The following is a 21,638-nucleotide window of genomic DNA, read 5'->3' on the forward strand; positions in this document are numbered from 1 at the left end:
TGGCTCATTTGCATCAGTATTTTACTAACAGTATTGTTTTGACTGACAGGCATGCCATGTGGTGGAAGGAGGTATTGGGCTGATTCCCAGCCAGTTTTTGGAAGAAAAGAGGAAAGCATTTGTTCCTAAAGACCTAGATGGAGCAGGTGATACACTTAAACACACTACTGTTGCCAAAACATTAAACAAAATGACAAAATATTCTGAAACTTCAGAAAGTGTTTGAAAGACATGCCATATAAATGTATTTTGCTTTTGCAGTATTAACAAGTATCTTGGTGAAAACTATGGCACATTTTTGAACGCGATACACATAAATTTGTCCATGTATGTCATAACAGTGCCACAAGCCGACAGAAAATACAAACGTGATGCCATCTAGTGGACAATTACATTACATTACATCAGTGGTTCCCAAACTGGGGGTACAAGTACCCCTGGCAATACGTGAGGGGATAGAGGGGGTATGCGAACAAAATGCTGCGTTTTTCACATTCATTTCATTCTACCCCACTTTAAAATTACATCAAAAACGAGCACGTATTTCTAACAGTAAAACATTTACAGTACTTTTACACGTTACTTTTACAGTAACGGTAAAAACAGGAAAATGGTGGTGTCGTAAAGGGTCAAATACATGCAATCAAATTAGCTCATCTTTTGCGATCAAAATTGACTGCTTCCACACAAGCAGTGTGCGTATAGGTTGCATGCAAAGTATGCTGCCTTAGAAAATCACGCTACATTACTACCGGTATCTATAATGTACCTTTGTAAAAGTAGGGTTGTAGCACTTACTAGCTTGAAGAACAAATATAGACACAAACTTTTAACAGCGCAGAGCTTCTTTGTTGTACGTCACATGCATCACACACATGACCAGCGTCGGCCAATAGTGAGCCTGCGTGTGACGTACAACACAGAAGCGCTGCGCTTTTACACTAGGTAAACTCACTCGAGGCCCACAGAGAAGGAAACGAATAGTTGAATATATATATATATATATATATATATATATATATATATATATATATATATATATATATATATATTCAATATGGCTCAATCTTAAGTTTATCAAGCGACAAGACTTTTTGTGCGCAAAAAACCCCAAATATATATATATTATATATATATATATATAAATATATATTATATATATATATATATATATAAATATATATATATTTGGGGTTTTTTGCGCACAAAAAGTCTTGTCGCTTGATAAACTTAAGATTGAGCCACTGTAGTCACTTGGACTGTTTTAACAATGTCATTAATAACTTTTCTGGGCCGGCAAGTTTCAATCCCATAGAAGGCTATGGAGGAGTGATCCAGCTCTCAGATTTAATCAAAAATATCTTAATTTGTGTTCCGAAGATGAACGAAAGTCTTACGGGCTTGGAAAAACATGAGGGTGAATAATTACTGACAGAATTTTCATTTTTGTGTGAACTATCCCTTTAATAGGAAAGTTGAATGCCTCATGGGGTACACCACTCTAAAAAGTTTGTATATATCTATATATCCTCTTTTTCTCTCTTTTTTAAGGAATACTATGTGGAACAATTACTGGTAAAAAGAAGAAGAAGATGATGTACCTCACTGCCAAAAATGCAGGTAAACAGAAAGAAAAGAAAGAAAGAAATCCGAAAGAGCTTTATCTTGACGGAATAAAATATACATTTTTATATAAAATTATAGACTTAGAGAACAAACGAACATCACAAGCACAAAAAATAATGTATATTATAAATTTAATTTAATATATATTTAAAATATATATTTAATAATATTTTGAAATATATATACATATATATTGAAAAATAGAATACTGAATTACTCATTTATAAATACAGTGAACAAAACTGCAACACTTTTGTTTTTGCCCCCATTTTTCATGAGCTGAACTCAAAGATCTAAGACTTTTTCTTTATGCACAAAAGGCTTGTTTCTCTCAAACATTGTACACAAATCTGTCTAAATCTGTGCTAGTGAGCACTTCTCCTTTGCCGAGATAATCCATCCACCTCACAGGTGTGGCATATCAAGATGCTGATTAGACAGCATGATTATTGCACAGGTGTGCCTTAGGCTGGCCACAATAAAAGGCCACTCTAAAATGTGCAGTTTTATCACACAGCACAATGCCACAAGTTTTGAGGGAGCGTGCAATAGGCATGCTGACTGCAGGAATGTCCACCAGAGCTGTTGAATTGAATTGAATGTTCATTTCTCTACCATAAGCTGTCTCCAAAGGTGTTTCAGAAAATTTGGCAGTACATCCAACCGGCCTCACAACCTCAGACCATGTGTAACCACACCAGCCCAGGACCTCCACATCCAGCATCTTCACTTCCAAGATCGTCTGAGACCAGTCACCCAGACAGCTGCTGCAATAATCAGTTTGCACGACCAAAGGATTTCTGCACAAACTGTCAGAAACCGTCTCAGGGAAGCTCATCTGCATGCTCATCGTCCTCGTCGGGGTCTCGACCTGACTGCAGTTCGTCATCGAAATCGACTTGAGTGGGCAAATGCTCACATCCCAGATAGCATGGTGACATTGATACAATGTTGACAGTGTTGATGCGTCAACGCTATTTGCATTGAATTAACCTTACAAAGTGATGTTGCTTTAGTATCACTCTTGCACCCTCAGTTAATGGTGAAGCAATGTTGAGATTTCAACCAGAAATCAACGGTAATAGTATTGATTCAACATTACAAAGTGATATTTTATCAACATCACTTTTGCAACCTCAGTTAACGTTGAAACTATTTTGAACAAAAAAATCAATGGTAATGCTATTGAATCAACATTACACCAATGGATTCTACATCACGGATGCTGAATCAATATTGAAATTAAAAAAATAATCAATGGTAATATTGATGAATCAACATTACACTATGATGTTGAAGCCAAATCACTGCTGTTGAATTAACAAAAATAATCTTTGATAATATGGTTTGATCAATGTTACAATGATGTTGATTCTAAATACATTTTGTTGAAACACTTAAAATACAACTGAAACAACATGAACATTTCAACTAAACTTCAATGGTGCGTCAACAAATTCCTGACCATTTCAAAATTTAGCGAAAACCTTTAAAAATATAAATGACACCTTTCCAGCAGTTGAGTCAATTTATTTTATTCAGTCAATGACAAAAATATATTAAAAGATTATTCTTTAAAAAAGAAAGGGAGAGAAATAGGACAAAAACATTTAAACCTTTAAAAATAAAATTGGCTTCAGAGGTCTGATATCATAACTACAGGTGGTCCAACGGTTCAGGTTTTTAAAAATCTGTCTTGCATCCGACTACTGCCTCTTTGCCTTTGGGTTCTCTAAAATCTGAAAAAGAAAGCATGATGTTACTCAAGAACGAGTCAATTCAGTTGTCATACATACAGTCACATTCAAGAATGTTAATATACTAAACACAAAACGATTCACTTTTTTTTTTAAAGTTGGTGAACAAAATCAGGTGCTGGAGCTAAACTCTTCATGAAGAGGAACACACACCTCTGAGCTACAGGTCCTTCTCAAAGAATTTGCATATTGTGATAAAGTTCATTATTTTCCATAATGTAATGATAAAAACTAAACTTTCATTTATTTTAGATTCATTGCACACCAACTGAAATATTTCAGGTCTTTTATTGTTTTAATACTGATGATTTTGGCATACAGCTCATGAAAACCCAAAATTCCTATCTCAAAAAATTAGCATATTTCATCCGACCAATAAAAGAAGTGTTTTTAACACAAAAAAGTCAACCTTCAAATTACTATGTTCAGTTATGCACTCAATACTTGGTCGGGAATCCTTTTGCAGAAATGACTGCTTCCATGCGGCGTGGCATGGAGGCAATCAGCCTGTGGCACTGCTGAGGTGTTATGGAGGCCCAGGATGCTTCGATAGCGGCCTTAAGCTCATCCAGAGTGTTGGGTCTTGCGTCTCTCAACTTTCTCTTCACAATATCCCACAGATTCTCTATGGGGTTCAGGTCAGGAGACTTGGCAGGCCAATTGAGCACAGTAATACCATGGTCAGTAAACCATTTACCAGTGGTTTTGGCACTGTGAGCAGGTGCCAGGTCATGCTGAAAAATGAAATCTTCATCTCCATAAAGCTTTTCAGCAGATGGAGGCATGAAGTGCTCCAAAATCTCCTGATAGCTAGCTGCATTCACCCTGCCCTTGATAAAACACAGTGGACCAACACCAGCAGCTGACATGGCACCCCAGACCATCACTGACTGTGGGTACTTGACACTGGACTTCAGGCATTTTGGCATTTCCTTCTCCCCAGTGTACCTCCAGACTCTGGCACCTTGATTTCCAAATGACATGCTAAATTTGCTTTCATCCGAAAAAAGTACTTTGGACCACTGAGCAACAGTCCAGTGCTGCTTCTCTGTAGCCCAGGTCAGGCGCTTCTGCCACTGTTTCTGGTTCAAAAGTGGCTTGACCTGGGGAATGCGGCACCTGTAGCCCATTTCCTGCACACGCCTGTGCACTGTGGCTCTGGATGTTTCTACTCCAGACTCAGTCCACTGCTTCCGCAGGTCCCCCAAGGTCTGGAATCGGTCCTTCTCCACAATCTTCCTCAGGGTCCAGTCACCTCTTCTCGTTGTGCAGCGATTTTTGCCACACTTTTTCCTTCCCACATACTTCCCACTGAGGTGCCTTGATACAGCACTCTGGGAACAGCCTAGTTGTTCCGAAATTTCTTTCTGTGTCTTACCCTCTTGCTTGAGGGTGTCAATGGTGGCCTTCTGGACAGCAGTCAGGTCGGCAGTCTTACCCATGATTGCGGTTTTGAGTAATGAAACAGGCTGGGAGTTTTTAAAAGCCTCAGGAATCTTTTGCAGGTGTTTAGAGTTAATTAGTTGATTCAGATGATTGGGTTAATAGCTCGTTTAGAGACCCTTTTCATGATATGCTAATTTTTTGAGATAGGAATTTGGGGTTTTCATGAGCTGTATGCCAAAATCATCAGTATTAAAACAATAAAAGACCTGAAATATTTCAGTTGGTGTGCAATGAAACTAAAATATATGAAAGTTTAATTTTTGTCATTACATTATGGAAAATAATGAACTTTATCACAATATGCTAATTTTTTGAGAAGGACATGTATAGCCATTAACTACATCTCAGTTCATTTTCTGTGAAACTACTTAGCATTCAAGTAACACGTTTATCTTGTAGAATAAAAGAGCTTAGGTCTTTTGAATGAAAATTTCTTTAAAGAGATGGTTCAGCCCGTAATGAAAATTCTGTCATCATTTACTCACCCTCAAGTTGTTCCAACCCTGTATGAGTTTCTTTTTTCTGTTGAACACAAAATGAGATATTTTAAAGAATTTTGTAACCAGAAAGTTGATGGTGGCCATTGATTTCCATAGTAGGACAAAAATACCATGGAAGTCAATGGCTACCATCAACCAATACGTCTGGTTACCAACATTCTTCACTCTATCTTCTTTTGTGTGCAGCAGAAGAAAGACATTCATACAGGTTTGGGTAACAACTTGTGGGTAAATAAATGACATAACTTTTATATCAGGCTGAACTATTCCTTCAAAGCTGCAGATTCACCTTATGTAGACCTTAATTTCTTTAAATATCACAAAATAGCCATGTCAGTCACATTTCTCAAATTTAATACAGATTCAGGAATATGGATGGTTACCTGATTAAGCAGTGATAAGGCTCAGGATATCATCAAGTCCCAGGTCAGGTGATTATGCTGTCGACAACAACTCCGTGTATAATCAATGTCAGCATTATCAGGAGGGTGCTCCTCTTTTTTTAAATTTATTGTCCATCTTCATCTGCCTTTACTCCTACTAAAGGAGCAATGTGCTCTGCATGCAAGCACTGACGGATGCAAGACATGGGCTATGTTTGCAGTGTAACATTCTTGCTCATGTTCATGTCTCCTGCACTTCAAGAAATCTGTGAAATGATGTTAAAACTTTATTCAGGAAATTCCTAATAAACTTTACTAAAGCAAGATGCATCTTTTAAGAATGTAGAAAAATAGATGCTTTATTCAAACAGTTCAATAACTTTTTGATGTATCTAATTATAGTGAGCAACAACACAAGTCAAACGCAAATAAGCACGCAAAACAAAGGAACAGAGAAATAAGGTAGATGCATCATTGTTCGAAACTGTGCTAGAGAAGTTATGCAAGTATGTCAGGTGCTTCAACAAACAAGAGGTCTGTATAGGATGCACCTATGTTTTCTCTAACGAGGAAGCATTAGACTACTGAGAAGTGCAGAAGTGCAGACACGTCATCCATTGAGCATGTTTGGTATGCTCTGGATCGGCGTATACGACAGCGTGTTCCAGGTAATGACAATATCCAGCAACTTCGCACAGCCATTGAAGAGGAGTGGACCAACATTCCACAGGCCACAATAAACAACCTGATCAACTCTATGCGAAGGCGATGTGTTGCACTGCGTGAGGCAAATACTGACTGGTTCCCGGACCCCTCAAATACAGTAAAACTGCACGTTTTAGAGTAGCCTTTTATTGTGGCCAGCCTAAGGCACACCTGTGTGATAATCATGCTGTCTAATCAGCATCTTGATATGCCACACCTGTGAGATGGATGGATCATCTCGGCAAAGGAGAAGAGCTTACTAACACAGATTTAGACAGATTTGTGAACAATATTTGAGAGGAATAGGCCTTTTGTGTACATAGAAAAAGTTTTAGATCTTTGAGATCAGCTCATGAAAAATGGGGACAAAAACAAAAGTGTTACGTTTATAATTTTGTTCAGTGTAGGTATGACCCCAGATTAATATAATTGAAAAATATGCCTCTTCTTGCTTTTTGACTTAAAATATGTATGCATCCTTTATTCTAATAAATCTGGTTGATCCATTGTGTTTCCTCTCCTGTATGGTTATGTTGCAGAGTTTGATCGTCACGAGCTTCAGATCTATGAGGAAGTAGCACATATGCCACCATTTCAGAGGAAAACCCTCATTCTGATTGGAGCGCAAGGAGTAGGGCGCCGTAGCCTGAAAAACAGACTAGTTGTACTACATCCAACCCGTTTTGGTACCACTGTACCGCGTGAGTGGCTAAGGAATAATCCTAACAAGAAAATATAAATAAAACATTAAAATATCAATGCATTTTCTTGTCCATATGATTACCCATTTCTTTGTTCTATCTCGATATCTCAGATACGTCTCGGCGGCCTCGTGATGACGAGCGAGTTGGTCAGTCGTATACATTTGTATCACGTCTAGAGATGGAGAACGACATCAAAGCGGGCCGGTACTTGGAACATGGAGAGTACGACGGCAACCTCTACGGTACTAAAATCGACTCCATCCATGAGGTGGTGAACACAGGCCGTACATGTATCCTGGACGTCAATCCTCAGGCGAGTGTCTTGACATGCTTCTCTCTCTCAACGGCTCTCAAAGTACGAGAGGTTCACAGATATTATATTATGCCATTTAGGCTAATTCATATTAATGAATATATGAAAAATACTGTAACTTTCTTTCCGTAACTTTTTCCCACATTGATGATCATAGGAAATGTTTCTTGAGCAACAATTCAGCATATTAGAATGATTTCTGAAGGATCATGTGACATTGAAGACTGGAGTAATTACTGATGAACATTTAGCTTTGCAACACACACACACACACACACACACACACACACACACACACACACACACACACACACACACACACACACACACACACACACACACACACACACACACACACACATACACACACACACACACACACACACACACACACACACACGTAGTGTTTCCATGTTTAATGGGGACTTTCCATAGACGTAATGATTTTTATACTGTACAAACTGTATATTCTATTCCCTCACACTAACCCTAACCCTAAACCTACCCATCACAGAAAACTTTCTGCATTTTTACATTTTCAAAAAACATCACTTAGTATGATTTATAAGCTGTTTTTCTCATGGGGACCAAAAAATGTCCCCACACGAACAAGGATTTCAGATATTGCCATCCTTATGGGGACATTTTGTCCCCATACACACACACGTTTACTTAGCTATCTAAATGGGGACATTCCATAGACGAAATGGTTTTTATACTGTATATTCTATTCCCTAACACTAACCCTACACCTAGCCTTTAATTTATTTTCTTTTTATACTAGATTTACATATGAGGTTTTTGGATATTTTTTTTAGGAGGTCACATGAGCTTGGACTGATATGATAGCTAAATGGGTTAATAAACAACCTACCACAAGCTCTTAATATACCACAAGCTCTTTCCAGAGAGACTGACCTTGTTATGTTGCGTATATGTCAACCATCATATAAACACACAGGTTCTACAGTTTAGGAAGCAGAGAGGCTCATGCTGTTGTTTCAGCTGTTTAGGAAGACTTATTACCGCCAGCAATACATAAACACTTATTACTTTGTGCACCTTTCATCATGAGTTTTTAAAAAATAATAATAATAATAATTTACTGGGAAGACACATCAGAGGCTTTGGGTATACACCATTGTGTAATCAAAACCCTTGATATGCACAGATATGGCTGTTTTATCTTTGTATTCAAATTGTTTTTTTATCATCTGTCCTCAGGCTCTGAAGGTGTTAAAAACGGCAGAGTTCATGCCATATGTTGTGTTCATCGCAGCTCCAGAGTTCGATACACTGAAGGCTATGCACAAAGCTGTGGTTGATGCTGGACTCACCACTAAACAACTCACAGTGAGTTCTGTTCAACTTCCCCTGAGCCGGTTCCCTGAAAATCTGATCTTGTTCTCAACCTACTCACACTATATTTGGGTTATGGGTTAGTTGAGCTTCACAAATTATGGCATAAAGGCAGCACATACAGATTGGTATTTCCTGTTAGGTAAGATGTACTACCTACCTACATCAACATTTATGACAGTGGTATACCTCAGGTTTCTTCTTTCTCATGCAATATGAGAAACATGCTATAGTTTTAAACATGACAGTTTTAACTACTTGTAAGTGATTCTGAGCACATTTTTGAATTGTTCTTCCATTTAAACATAGATGGTCATCTTTGACCGCTGTGCCACACATTGCTGCGTTTCAATAGAGATGCAGATTTTTTATAAGATGGAGATGTTCATGGGATATATGTTATTCAAAGGGTTGGTGTCAGTCAAGATTTGTTTTTAAATAAATTAATACTTTTATTAAGCAAGGATGCAATGAATTGATCAAATACGACAGTTAATACTTTTGTAATGTTACAAAACATTTCAATTTCAAATTAATGCAAAGAATCCTGAAAAAGTGTATCAATGTTTCCACAAAATGAGTCAACATTAATAATAATAAGTAATTGAGATCAGCATATTAAAATGGTCTCTGAAGACACAAATTTGGAAATAAATTGCATTTAAAAAAATATTGAAATAGAAAACAGTTATTTTAAACTGTAATAATATTTCACAATATTATTCCTATTATGCATTATTATTATTACATTAAAGTCGGCATGAAACTCAAGTTGCAGTAGTCTTTTCCTCCCTATTTTGATGTATATCAGAGTGAAACGGCTTCTCAAACTAGAAAAAAATGTCCATTTTGTCCATCGGGATTCGGGAATTGATTGGATTGTTGGATGGTTGTGGTTTGTTATACTCTGCATAGCAGCGCTGCAGCGATGATTTTTTTTTGTAGGCCAACCTGCAAATTGACACCCTTGACAAAACCCCAATTGGATTTTTCCATTGGGTTTTGGATTATTGCAGTAAATAATGTCTGTGATCAACGAAAGCTTATGATTCTTGCATGCTTTGCTCATCTTGATAATCTTCACAAATGAACACAACTTTTATTGATTTTTGAAGCGTAAATACAATCGGCAGACGTCAAAAGCTAAATGTAGGCTATAAATGAACTACACTACAGTCGCTGGACTAAGATTTTGACTCTTTCAGTCTTTAAAAACATTTTCCCTGAAACTTTGAGTTATAATAGTCTGCAAGAGCGTGATTATTAACACAACGAGGCTGTGAAAGCGGACGAGTGAGTAGATGATGTTAACAGTTCATGTGATGACATTTTATGTCCCTGAAAACCTCTGTTGTCGCATTTAGCCACTTGTTAGCAACCGCCTTTTACAAGACAAGTAAAAGTCTTTAAAAAACATCACAAGATCACTGATGTATTTTTGTGTAGCTTGTGTTTACCATAGACCTATTTTCAAGCATTTAACCAAAAACCTGTGTTGTTTTAAAGTCTTGTGTGAATATTCTAAATATACCATTCTGATCCACTTTAACCTCTGTTTTATGTCTCATTATTTTAAGACCTGGCTATTCACACAGTAAAATCTGACCCTGTTTTTAACGCATTAACCAAACCAATAAGGCCAATTGTTACAAACTGAACGTTTAAGAAACATCAGTCAATCAAGCATTCTTTATGAGATTAAGAACACACTAAAAGCTACTTAACTGTAAGAATGTTCATATGTTTAACAACAATATTCAAAGACAAATTATCTTTACGCTTTTTTGAGATTGTCAGCAGCTCAGTGACTGTTGTGCTCTTAAATGTTAGCCATGGGCTCATGAATATTAATCACATTGTCTGTATTTGCCCAAATGATTTGCTGACATAAAAAATGTGGATGGTAAAAGGTGAAGAGACTAGCCAATGGAATTAGCACTTGCGTGTTAGTCCCGCCGACTGCTGAAGGGAATTAAGGGCTACACTTATTTCCCATAAACCTCTTATAGGAAATTATTCTTCCTCAAATCAATGACACATTTAATATTTTACTAAAGTGACAATATTCAATCTAAGGTTGCTCTGCCCCTAAGTTTTACAAATGGACTTCATGAATATCTGGTTCATCTGTGTCAACATCAGAAGTTCTCTCTTAACTCAAGTAATAATTCTGTTCTCTCGTTTTCACAGGATGTGGACCTGAAGAAAACCGTAGATGAAAGCGCTCGTATCCTGCGGGCGTACAGACACTACTTTGACCTCATCATTGTCAATGACAACCTAGACTGTGCGTTTGAGAAACTGCAGTCAGCTGTGGACCAACTCTGCACTGAACCGCAGTGGGTTCCAGTGAGCTGGGTTTACTGAGGGCACTTTTAGAAGCTCACCATAAAAGCACGTTTGTGTGTGTACAGTATGTGTATGATTGGTATCCAAGGTGACTGATATGGGGCAGAGTGAAGTTACGTGTTTGGGATGACCAACCAAATGAGTGTCATCTCCTGCAAAAGCACCGTTAGCCCCAACGTCTTTTTTGTGTGCACACAATGCAACATTTTTTTTCTACTCAAACTGAAAGGGAAGAGTACTTATTTATTTTAGTATTTCTATGTTTTTAATGAAAATCTTTCTATTTGTAACTTCTTTGGAGTTGGAAGAAAAGAAAAACGAGGAAAACTAAAACCGGCCTTGGCGAATCAGAGGCCATATTTTTTAATTTATTATTGTTGTTATTTTTACATGTGTTCCTTCTTCATTTTGTAGTTCCTGAACCTACTGTGATGTTTTGATTAATACTCAAATGAAGGACTAACCTGACGGAGTGTAGCAGGCCAAGGGCTTACTATATGTAGAACATTTTAGATCCTAAAACCATGAACCATAAAACTGTTTACATAGACCCTGATCTCTTAACCATTTGTTTGCTTGTCTTCATATCTAAGAGATGTATTGAATCTTTTATGCAAAAGTCCATATCAATGTGTGCAGTTTGTTTTATTTATAGTGTGTTTTGTAAAATTTCATTCCCCAATTTTGCCTTGTACAACATTGGGCTGCACATTGTGTCTGTATCTTATGATCCTGTCATTTTCTTTAAAGTACTTTTCTTTTAAGGAACCGAACAAATAGGCCTGTTGATTTCAGCTGTTTCATGTTTTTTTTCTTTCTTGTCATCATTTCTAGAATGTCATAAGCTCTCTGCCAAATGTATTTTTGTCTCTGTGTCAACAAGACCTCAACAACAAGGCAACAAACATGCTGACCATTGTTACTCTTTATTCCTCTTTTCCGTTTATTAATAATGAAAGTGCATGATGCAATCAAATATAATCTTTTTGGAGAAAATATATGCATGTGCTCTTTATCTGTAGAGATAAACAAATCAAATGGCAAAAAGTATTTGGAGTAAAAAATGAAAAAAGGTTTTATATCAAAATATGTTCTTTAATATTACAAAAGATCTGATAAACTGTAGCATCCCTAACAAAAATAAAGGCAAAATTAATGCTGCTGCCTCTGAATTAGCTAGGAAAAAAACAAGAAACAATCAGAGATAACTCAGTACAACAAAATACATTGTTGTCTTCATTTTAAATAAATGTGAATAAAAATGTTAAACATGCAATTTAGTTGTTTTACTAAGAAAGTGCAAATAGTTATAATGTAAGAGCAAACAAACTGGGAAAATAAAATGTATATAAATGTTATTTTTGCATAAATATTTAAAGTATGTATGATTAAAGGCACATTGTTGGAGATATATTTGTTTTGGATTATTATTATGGAATTAACAAAGTGGGTTGATATAAGCAAGCAAATTTCTTCGCTAAGGAACATTAAAACTAAAGTGTGAAATTTCTGTATTACTAATATGTCTAATGTAATCAGGAAAAACTTACACACTTTACACATTAATAGGCCATTTTAGCCATCAGAAAAAGTACTAACAATGTCATGCATCACTGAGGGAAGCAAGGCCATGGATGGAAATGCACAGTACCATAGGAAGGTATCCTTCTCTGCATGCCATTTCTGAGTTTAGTGTGTCATTCTCTTTCGTTAGTAAAATATTACATGACTTAAAAAGTGCCTCTACTCTGTGGAATTCATCGTCACTTTGAACGAAAACAGGGATGGTGTCCTTGCAGAGTGGCTTGTTGTTAGAAGTCAGATGAATTACCTTGGTATACAGAATAAACAAAATTAAATTAAACATATTTTAATAAAATAAAATTCTCAAACATTAATGCAGAATCTGCAGAAACTCACTAAATCCTGAAGACTTTTGAGACTTTCAGAAGTGCAGAACGGTTCTAGCAGTTTCAATCCAGCATCCGTCAGCTCTGAATCAAAAATTAAACAGTATGAGTGAAAAAAGGAAAGAGTCTATGTACACAAGATATCTCCGAGTTTAGGTGTACAAACCGTCAAGCGCGCTGATAAGCATTTGAATGGCATGCATAAGCTCCATGCTCTGCTTGCTTGCTTTTGTTGAGCATCCGTTCTGATGGGATACCGCCGTGTGATGACCATTCTGTTCTTCTGGTTTGCGGCTTGATCCATTTAACTCGGATGCCAAGGAAAGATCACTGTGATCGGCTGTTGATATCTGACATCCATTATAACTGGACAATGGCGTTGATGTGGAAAGTCCATTCTTGTCAAGTGGTTCACACTTCAGTAAGTCTAAAAACGCATCAATAATCTGCCTCTGTTTTTCAGTCAGCTCGCTGGTTAGGAAGCATGGAGTTTCATCACTGCTTAACATATCACTCTGAAAGACAAAAAGACCATGAGATAAGACCATGAGATAAGAAATAAATAGAAGTGATGAAAAAAGGGTGTATATAGGGTTTTTTTTTTTTCCTCTGAAAAATGTAATCCCTAATATATATATAGGGGTGATTCTTCAATTAGGGACTTTTCATTACTTGATATCTTGAAAAATGAAAGTTGTTCAGTGATATTCATAATAACTACAAATTTAATATAGAGAAATAAATAGCATGTCCTGATTTTGCCGAGTTAGGCGTGGTCCTGGGTCAACATATTTTGTTGATCCTAGAACAACATTCCCGTCCGAAAATTGAATCCTAACCATATCCCTACCCCTAAACCTAAACCTACCCATAAGTTATCCCTTAAATCAGAGGGAAATAGCTGGATAACACTGATATAGAAGCACATAACCCCAAACTTGACATAAACTTCAAACTTGATAATCAAATCTGATTGGTTAATTGGAATGTTGCACCAGGATCAACAGAGATGTTGTTCCATGATCAGGATCATGTTGCACTTGGTGAAATCAGGTTACCCAAATAAGCATGTGTGGGCACAAGCACAAAATAGAGAATTTATGGGACATGTAACCTTTAAAACTAGGTAAAAAGGAGGGGAAAAGGATGAAAAAACTATAGAGACAATAAAAAAATCTATGAAATCATCCTAGGAGACAGAAAGTTCCCTTAAAGAAAGAATCCCCTATTTATAAAATTTTACAATATCCTTGTGCAATATGAGTACAAGATTAGTAAGCATTGTTCCTTTCAAACTATCATTCACTCTACCCACCAAAGCTGACAAGACAGATCGGTCCAACAGAATTTTCCTCAACAGGAGCAGGATGGAGGAACGCCTTTCAGTTGAAAAGTCATCCAGCGCACCAAAGCTAGTCTGAACATCTGCAAGTGCTGCAAGGAGACCAAAAAAATATATCTTTAAACAAAAATGAAAGGGTCTCATTATGGCAATATCCTAATAACCAGTCAGGAACTTGAAAAAGGGAAACAGGAATAAATGGCAAATTCTACTTCTGCTTCTCCACACATACTTGCACAGCACACAAAGGAAATGAAACACACACCATTGTTCAGGGTTTCAAGTGGGAAACCTTCTTGGATCAGTGGCCGTTGACCATCCACCTCTGATAAAATGGGAGAGGGATTGCAGGAAGTGTCATCTGCTTCTAGTCCACTAGACGTAAGACACAAATCTAAACTCAACGAAAATCAAAGGTCCAAATAAATGTACAGCACACCTGTCTTACTGATGTCCTATTATGTTTTTTTTTACATTTTCAACTTTTTTTAGCATGTAATGTTGCTGTTTGAACATGAAAAAATTATGCAAGTTACAAAGTCACTCTAAAGGGAGTTATTCTCTTTATCAGTAAGAACTCCCTGAAACACCTCGATTGTAGAGCTTTTTTTACGGGAATGTACATCACACAATATTCCATATTTAAATAATTAACACTGGAGATGAAAGCAAAAAAAGGGGGCGAGGTTGAGTTGAGTTACTAGTCTGTTGAAACGTGCGGTTATGAGTGTGATATTTCCGAAACACGCTCGAAGCGGTCGACAAATCACGAACACATTCGTCCAGCTGACCAAATTGTGTGTTTTTAGAAAGGAGGGGCTTCATAGAGAGTGGAACTAAACAGAGCGTTACTGACAGACTGGAAAGAAAGGTGGTGCAACAATGTAAAATATGTGAAAACCTATTATTTATTTTTTACATTTAAGCATGAAAACCTATTTTAGTAGACCCCAAAAAACTAAAATAATTTGAAAAAGAATAGGTCCCCTTTAAACAATCAATAGACATAATAGCAATGCTTAAACACAGAAAATAATTTAAATAAATAAAAATAATAATAGATTTAAATAGAAAATCAATTTACATAAAAAATGAATTCAATATTAATTAATACATTTAATAATAATAATAATCAAAAAGAATTGTAGCCACATACAGTAAATGTCACTTACCAAAGTAGCCGTCACTTTCGATGGTCATTTCAATGACACTGTAAGCAATCACAGTGTTCGGTGGGATGTCTAATGCAGTCTCAGAGTCATACTGTAGTTTACCGCTGTTTTCCGTGAACATCTGAAACCATAGAATCACTCAGATAAGGACATTTATTAAAGCAATGAGCTAATCTCAAGACCATCACTGTTCAATCCCTGAACACACTTCTTACAAACCTCAAAACAACGCCCTCCAAACATAGCACCGCAGCCACCATTCCCCAGTTCGGTACAAAAGATGGAGCAGTTGCAGGTGGTGAAGATTCGCTCTTTAAGGAGAGTAAAACCCTTGTTCTTTTTCAGAGACTGCTGGATCAAAGAGTGTGTGAGGTCCAATTTCCTACAGGAGTCATCAAGGTTAAATCAAAAGGTGAAGAATGAATTTCAAATTCCATCAGTTTATCTTCTTATATGCATTAAGTATGTTAAAGGAATAGTTTACCCAAAATTGACACTTTTGACATCATATACTCAATACATGTTGTTTTAAACCTGTATGACTTTCCAAAAATATATTTTGAAAAATGAATTTTTTTTTGTTGTCCAAATGACTATGTTTACATGCACGTCCTGAGTTGTACGCATTCCTGGGTCAAAATTTTTGGATAACGATGTTGTTCCAGGATCAACTATGTTATGTGAAGAGATTTGCTTGTGTCAAGCGATTAAGTCTTTTCTCTGATTATTGGAAATAATCACTTAATTGGTCCACATGTAAATGTAGTTATTTCAAATCAATCCAATATTGTTTTGGACAGTTTAAAAATTCTTCAAAATATCTCCTTTAAATGTTTGGAGCATGGAAAGTGAATAAAGTCCTCCAAAATAATTTTTGGATGAACCGTCCCTTTAAGAGATTCAACAACGTTCAATTTTATGTTCTGAATAGATTTTCCAAATTATGATAAAAAAGTATGCTCTTTAGTTCGTAATTATCAAATAAAAATAAAAGGTAACACTTTATTTTACAGTGTCCTTGTTACATATGTTACATGTAATTACCATAGTAATAACAGTAAATTATGCCTAATTACATGCAATTAACCCTCAACCAAATCCTAATCCTACCCTAACCCTATAGTAAGTACACATAGTTAATGCATATTACACTGTACTTAAATATTTAATCACACTGTAACAATGACACCTTAAAATAAAGTGTAACCAAATAAAATTACATATTAAAGTGTTTTTCTCTAACCGTCCTTTGGAGTCATTCATTAGCGTCGGAATATGCACGTATTCCGTCTGAAGTTTCCCGAGAGATAAACAAAGTTTTGATGAGCCCTGTCCGTTCATATTTAGGATGACAGCTGCAGCTCCCACCTCTACAGATCCACCCATGGAGTTTATGTATGTTCCCTCATACTTTCCAAACTCTTTCTCCTTACACACTGTTTAAAACAAAGCGGTATTCGTTTGGACAAAAGATATTTCCATCTAGGCATATTTTGCCCAACACAAAACACATCTGTTAAAGCTAAAAACATACTGAGATACTTCTTTGCTATTCACCTGGTTCAATTGCTTTCCCATTCAGCAGGTGATTGAGAGTGAAGGGTGTGGGTCTGAATTTAGTTTGCTGCCAGAACCACCCTTTCGGGATTTTCAGCACCACCGCAAGCGGCTGGAGGTTATTGGAATAATTCGGGCTGGAAGCCGCAATCAGAGAACCCTCAGGATCTATCTGTTGGACCAGCTTCTTCGTCGCTCTCTGAAACATCCTTTGCACAAACACATGAACAGGTAGCATTAAACCACATTGGAAAATGTGTACACTTGATGAACATTTTATTCAGTGGCTTTTCTTAAGCGGTGTCCCTAACGATGGATGCAAACTGTAAAATACACTCATTTAGATTGCACAAAATTCTTTATTTGTTGTGAAACCAGTGAATCATCATAAAATACGCAAATACTCCATTCACAACTGATTCCTTTGTAAGTTACGAAATGTGATGAACCTCAAAAACATTAAATGCGCAGAAACGGGTTACCACAGAAGTTTTCTCTTCTTGCCAAAAACATGAAGTAAAACCAAAAAGAGGAATAATTGACAGATATTATGAATAGCAAGGATTAAGTGAGATTAGAGAAAGGTGAAATAAATCACACCTCACAACGGATCAAAATGTCAGAGATGCTGTGAATGGCAGAAAATAGCATTTAGCTGCATCTGTAGGCTACACAACACATGGTAGCTTGTGGGTGTTACAGATATGGTTCATCATGCTAATAGAGTCAGACAACATAAACCCTACCGGTCTAAAGGGCTTAAAAAGACAAAATAGGTGAAATTTTAAATTGGGAGCTTCCAGTCAGTGGAACTCCCCTGACACTGGGCCAATAAAGCTATAGTGGCAGTTGCGTTTATTAAACAGCATTACTAAATGATGAACAACAGGTGTTAAACAAACTCTCCAGAAGTTTCCAATGTCATTCTGAGGCTCCTTATTTTTAAAGGGATAGTTCACCCAGAAATGAAATTATTTCATTGGTTGCACCCTTGTGTTGTTCCAAACCTGTATGACTTTAATTCTTCTGTGGAACATAATTCGGACAAAATAATGGTAAATTTGTCAATTAAGTTACAAAGAATGATGCTTAGAGCTTGCAAACGTTTGAAGCTTGATAACTTCAGTCATCATCTTTCATTGTAATTGCGGGGAAAAGAATGACGAGCACATCTTCAAAACTTTCTTTTTTCTTAAACATTCATTGGAACAAAATGAGGGTGAGTAAATGTTGACAAAACTCTATAGGCGGAATGAAAGTTTGAAATGTATATCTGAGTGATAAAAATGTAGGGCGGGACCTGATTTTGAATTGATTGGATGGTTGTGGTATGCTATTGCTGTGATCTCACGTGAGTGACAGGTTGTCCCACTCTCATGTCTGTAAACACGTCATTCAGAGAAGTCCTTGCAAGAAGGAGGGGAAATTATTTTAATTTAATTTACAAGGGCACATTATTATTATTTTTAAATAATGATGAGCTCAGGTAAATTATTTATAACAAATACTGCAATATTTAAAAATAATAAAAAATTATACATTTTTATTTCATGTTGACTAATTTTGGGGTAAACTATTTGGATGAGCCGGTTATGAATCATGCACTTACCCCAAAAAAGTGTAAAGAGAATATGATTCTGTACATCAATAATGGTTATTTTAATGGATTTGTAATGTAACCATCATAATAAAGTAGCCTACAATATTACATGTAATTTTAAATGCAGCACTCAATTTTATTATTAATAAGCTGGGGGTATCCTGATCCATCTCTATACCCAAAAAGGGTTGAAAGACACCAGCTCAATATCCTTTGTTTTATTTGACACAATGTGGCACAGGCAGTAGGCAAAATGGATGGAGTACTTCAAAAAGACTTAAGAGGATGTTTAAATAACCTCAGTCACAATAGAATGAGCACAGCAGACCAGCATTCATCTCCAAACTTGCCACTTAATTTACATAGACTATAAAGACAAGACTGTTGAATTCGTGTACCTTATTTGCTATTAGCCTATACATTACAGTCCAGTGAAGCAAGAAATCAGGTGATCAAGAGTATACATTTAAAAGTACATAGCCTACCTGTATCTGTTAGTCAGACTCCAAGTTTGTGTGATGCTGATGAGCTCAACAGCCAAAGAGCTGAAAAAACGGTGGATTATGAAGAAACGACGAAGAATATGACTTTAATTCATACAACAACTGCTTTTTTTTAAAGTCCACAGTATTTCTCGATTTAGAAAGTGCAAAAAATCAGCACGTTCGCTCACATTTAAAAGTCTTCTCTCGACTCCTAACTTAATGTCATCTCACACGTGTTGCCTCAGGGTTTTGTATCTAAACGCGCGCAGTCGAGACTCAAGTAGGAAATGTCATGTCAGGAGGAGGCGGTAGCCTATTATATAGGGAGATTTCATCTTCTTGTTTCCTTGCTCAAGTTTGGGTCCCATAATCGTAGAATATGAACAAACCATAAATAGCCTAATCTCGGGACAAGCCCAATTGTCCTTTCAGTGATTTTTAACTGATCACGTAAAGCGAGTGAAATAGGCAGAGTTTGGATGACTGAATTGTATAGGAATAGACTTACAAAAAGATACATTAACATAGATCAATTAAACTGAAATAATTATAAAACAGTAATAACTTTTTGACTGAATGCATTGTAGGCTACGGAATGAAAAACAAATAACGTGATTTAAATAAACGTGAAGTAGGCCTAGCCTAGTCTAAATAAATAGTTAAGCTAAAAGCTTTGGTTATAACGTGAGATCATTTGTATGAAAAAGATAACTTTGAGAAGGGATTTGTATAAATAAATAATTCTGGTTATGACATGCTTTGCATCACAGTAGCCTACGTCAAGAGGTAATAAGTGAAAGTGTTTTTTTTTTTTTTTTACATTTAAGCATGATTTTAGTAGACCCCAAAAAACAAAAATTATTTGGAAAATAATAGGTCCCCTTTAAACAATCAATAGACATAATAGCAATGCTTAAACACTGAAAATAATTTAAATAAATAAAAATAATAGCCCAAAAATAGCCCAACTGAAGCGCGTGCGTCAACGCCATGTCGGAATTACCGAGAAGCGAACACTTTCTTTTTGAACTCGTAGGCTATCACAAATTGTAAACGCGGAATTTTCTGAGATCGCCCACTTGTAGCCTATGGCAAGCCGTTTTAGCTTAAATTGTACCTAGCCTTACTCATCGTAACTGCATTTTTAATGGTAAGAATTAAAATAGAGAGCTTTACAATTACTAGTAGCAATTACAATTAGAGAGCTCTTTAATGCAATTATTACTAGTAAAAACTGATTAAGAGAGCTCTCAATTCAGTTCTTACTAGTAAGAATCCAATTGCAGAGCTCTATAATTATTCAATTAGAGAGCCCTACAATTCAATTCATACTAGTAGCAAATACGATTAGAGAGCTCTCTAATTCAATTCTTGCTAGTAAAAATACAATTAGAGAGCTCTCTAATTAAATTATTACTAGTAAGAATTACAATTGCAGAGCTCTCTAATTCAATTCTTACTAGTAACCATTCTAATTAGAGAGCTCTACAAATTAATTTTTACTAGTGTCACGGTTCATAAATTCGCTGTCTCTGTTCTCGTCTTGTGTGTGTGTTACGTGTGGGCGGTGTCGCTGATCACTGCCGCTTATTCCCATCAGCCGTGTCTGATCAGCACGCCAGCTGCAGCTGATCAGCGATTACTATTTAGTCTCTCTGTTTTCACCCTGTCTTTGTCAGAGCGTTGTGGATGTTCCGGTGTGTTCCTGCCTGTCTCTCGCTGTGTTCCTGCCTGTCTCTCGCTGTGTTCCTGCCTGTCTCTCGCTGTGTTCCTGCCGTCCTACTGTTCCTGTGTCGTCGTTGTCGTCCAGCACTCAGTCTTCCCCGCTACCCACTTCCTGGTTCTGTTTTCTGCATTCATCGCCATCTACCTGGATTACTCTTCACCTTTACCTTCTGCCTTCAGTCTTCACCATCTTGACAGGCTGTCCCAGCGTCCCTGTGTTGCCAAGTGCACTTCATCCCTGGACATTATCAATATTGCTCCCTGTCACTATCCAGATCTGAATAAATACTTTTACTTGCAATTGAACCTTCTTTGTCATTTCATCACAGAACGCTCTGACCAGATATGGATTCAGCAAGTAACTCGGACCTTCAAGAATTTCTATCACGCAGCACTTCAAGAATAGACCAACAAGAGGAGAATCTGGCAATCACAGGACGAGCAGTTCAAGCCTTGGTAACACAGGTGTCCGAGCTGACCCAACAGATTCAACAACTCGTCTGTTCCACTGCGCCCAGCCCACCGCCGATTCCCCCCACCACACCAACACCCAGTCGTCAGCCCGAACCACGCCTGCCTACCCCGGAATTATACTCTGGTGAGACTAACTACTGCAGAGCTTTTTTGATGAAATGTACCCTGTTTTTCGCCCTCCAACCTCAGACCTTCAGTACGGAGGAGTCCAAAGTGGCATTCGTGCTGACC

At 36.9% G+C, this 21,638-nt stretch overlaps 2 protein-coding genes across 5 annotated transcripts in view; one reads left to right on the forward strand and one right to left on the reverse strand.

Annotated features, from left to right (window-relative positions):
* Positions 1-12,064, forward strand: part of pals2b (protein associated with LIN7 2, MAGUK p55 family member b) — a 41,809-nt gene extending 29,745 nt beyond the window's left edge. For all 3 annotated transcript variants that reach the window (XM_077195435.1, XM_077195436.1, XM_077195434.1), the window contains 6 exons: positions 50-146; positions 1,552-1,620; positions 6,957-7,118; positions 7,232-7,434; positions 8,659-8,787; positions 10,984-12,064. In XM_077195435.1, the coding sequence (XP_077051550.1) occupies positions 50-146; positions 1,552-1,620; positions 6,957-7,118; positions 7,232-7,434; positions 8,659-8,787; positions 10,984-11,160 (837 nt within the window). In that variant the 3' untranslated portion in view covers positions 11,161-12,064. The remainder of the gene's footprint in view (positions 1-49; positions 147-1,551; positions 1,621-6,956; positions 7,119-7,231; positions 7,435-8,658; positions 8,788-10,983) is intronic.
* Positions 12,050-19,502, reverse strand: gsdmea (gasdermin Ea). Of its 2 annotated transcripts, XM_077195438.1 has the most exons (11): positions 19,397-19,461; positions 19,209-19,268; positions 17,124-17,332; positions 16,810-17,002; positions 15,786-15,948; positions 15,567-15,687; positions 14,660-14,788; positions 14,368-14,486; positions 13,219-13,567; positions 13,063-13,136; positions 12,556-12,973 (listed from the first exon to the last, which is right to left on the reverse strand). In XM_077195438.1, the coding sequence occupies exons 3-11, from the start codon at positions 17,329-17,331 to the stop codon at positions 12,746-12,748; spliced, it is 1,584 nt and encodes a 527-aa protein (XP_077051553.1). In that variant the 5' UTR covers position 17,332; positions 19,209-19,268; positions 19,397-19,461; the 3' UTR covers positions 12,556-12,745. The 2 variants fall into 2 exon arrangements, with proteins under 2 accessions (XP_077051552.1, XP_077051553.1); XM_077195437.1 differs by having other exon boundaries at positions 12,050-12,973; positions 19,209-19,502.
* Between the last annotated feature and the right edge of the window lie 2,136 nt (positions 19,503-21,638).

The sequence above is a fragment of the Siphateles boraxobius genome, unplaced genomic scaffold (genome assembly GCF_051911475.1).
Source record: "Siphateles boraxobius isolate OS27281-9 unplaced genomic scaffold, OSU_SipBor_1 33, whole genome shotgun sequence".
In the NCBI taxonomy this organism is placed as follows: domain Eukaryota; kingdom Metazoa; phylum Chordata; class Actinopteri; order Cypriniformes; family Leuciscidae; genus Siphateles; species Siphateles boraxobius.

Coding starts and splice junctions, on each gene's coding strand:
- gsdmea (XM_077195437.1), bottom strand. CDS start 17,331: ATGTTTCAGAGAGCGACGAAGAAGCTGGTCCAACAGATAGATCCTGAG. Junction 15,688..15,785: donor TTGGAGGGCGTTGTTTTGAG/GTTTGTAAGAAG, acceptor CTATGGTTTCAG/ATGTTCACGGAAAACAGCGG. Junction 13,568..14,367: donor GATCTGTCTTGTCAGCTTTG/GTGGGTAGAGTG, acceptor TTTGTCTTTCAG/AGTGATATGTTAAGCAGTGA.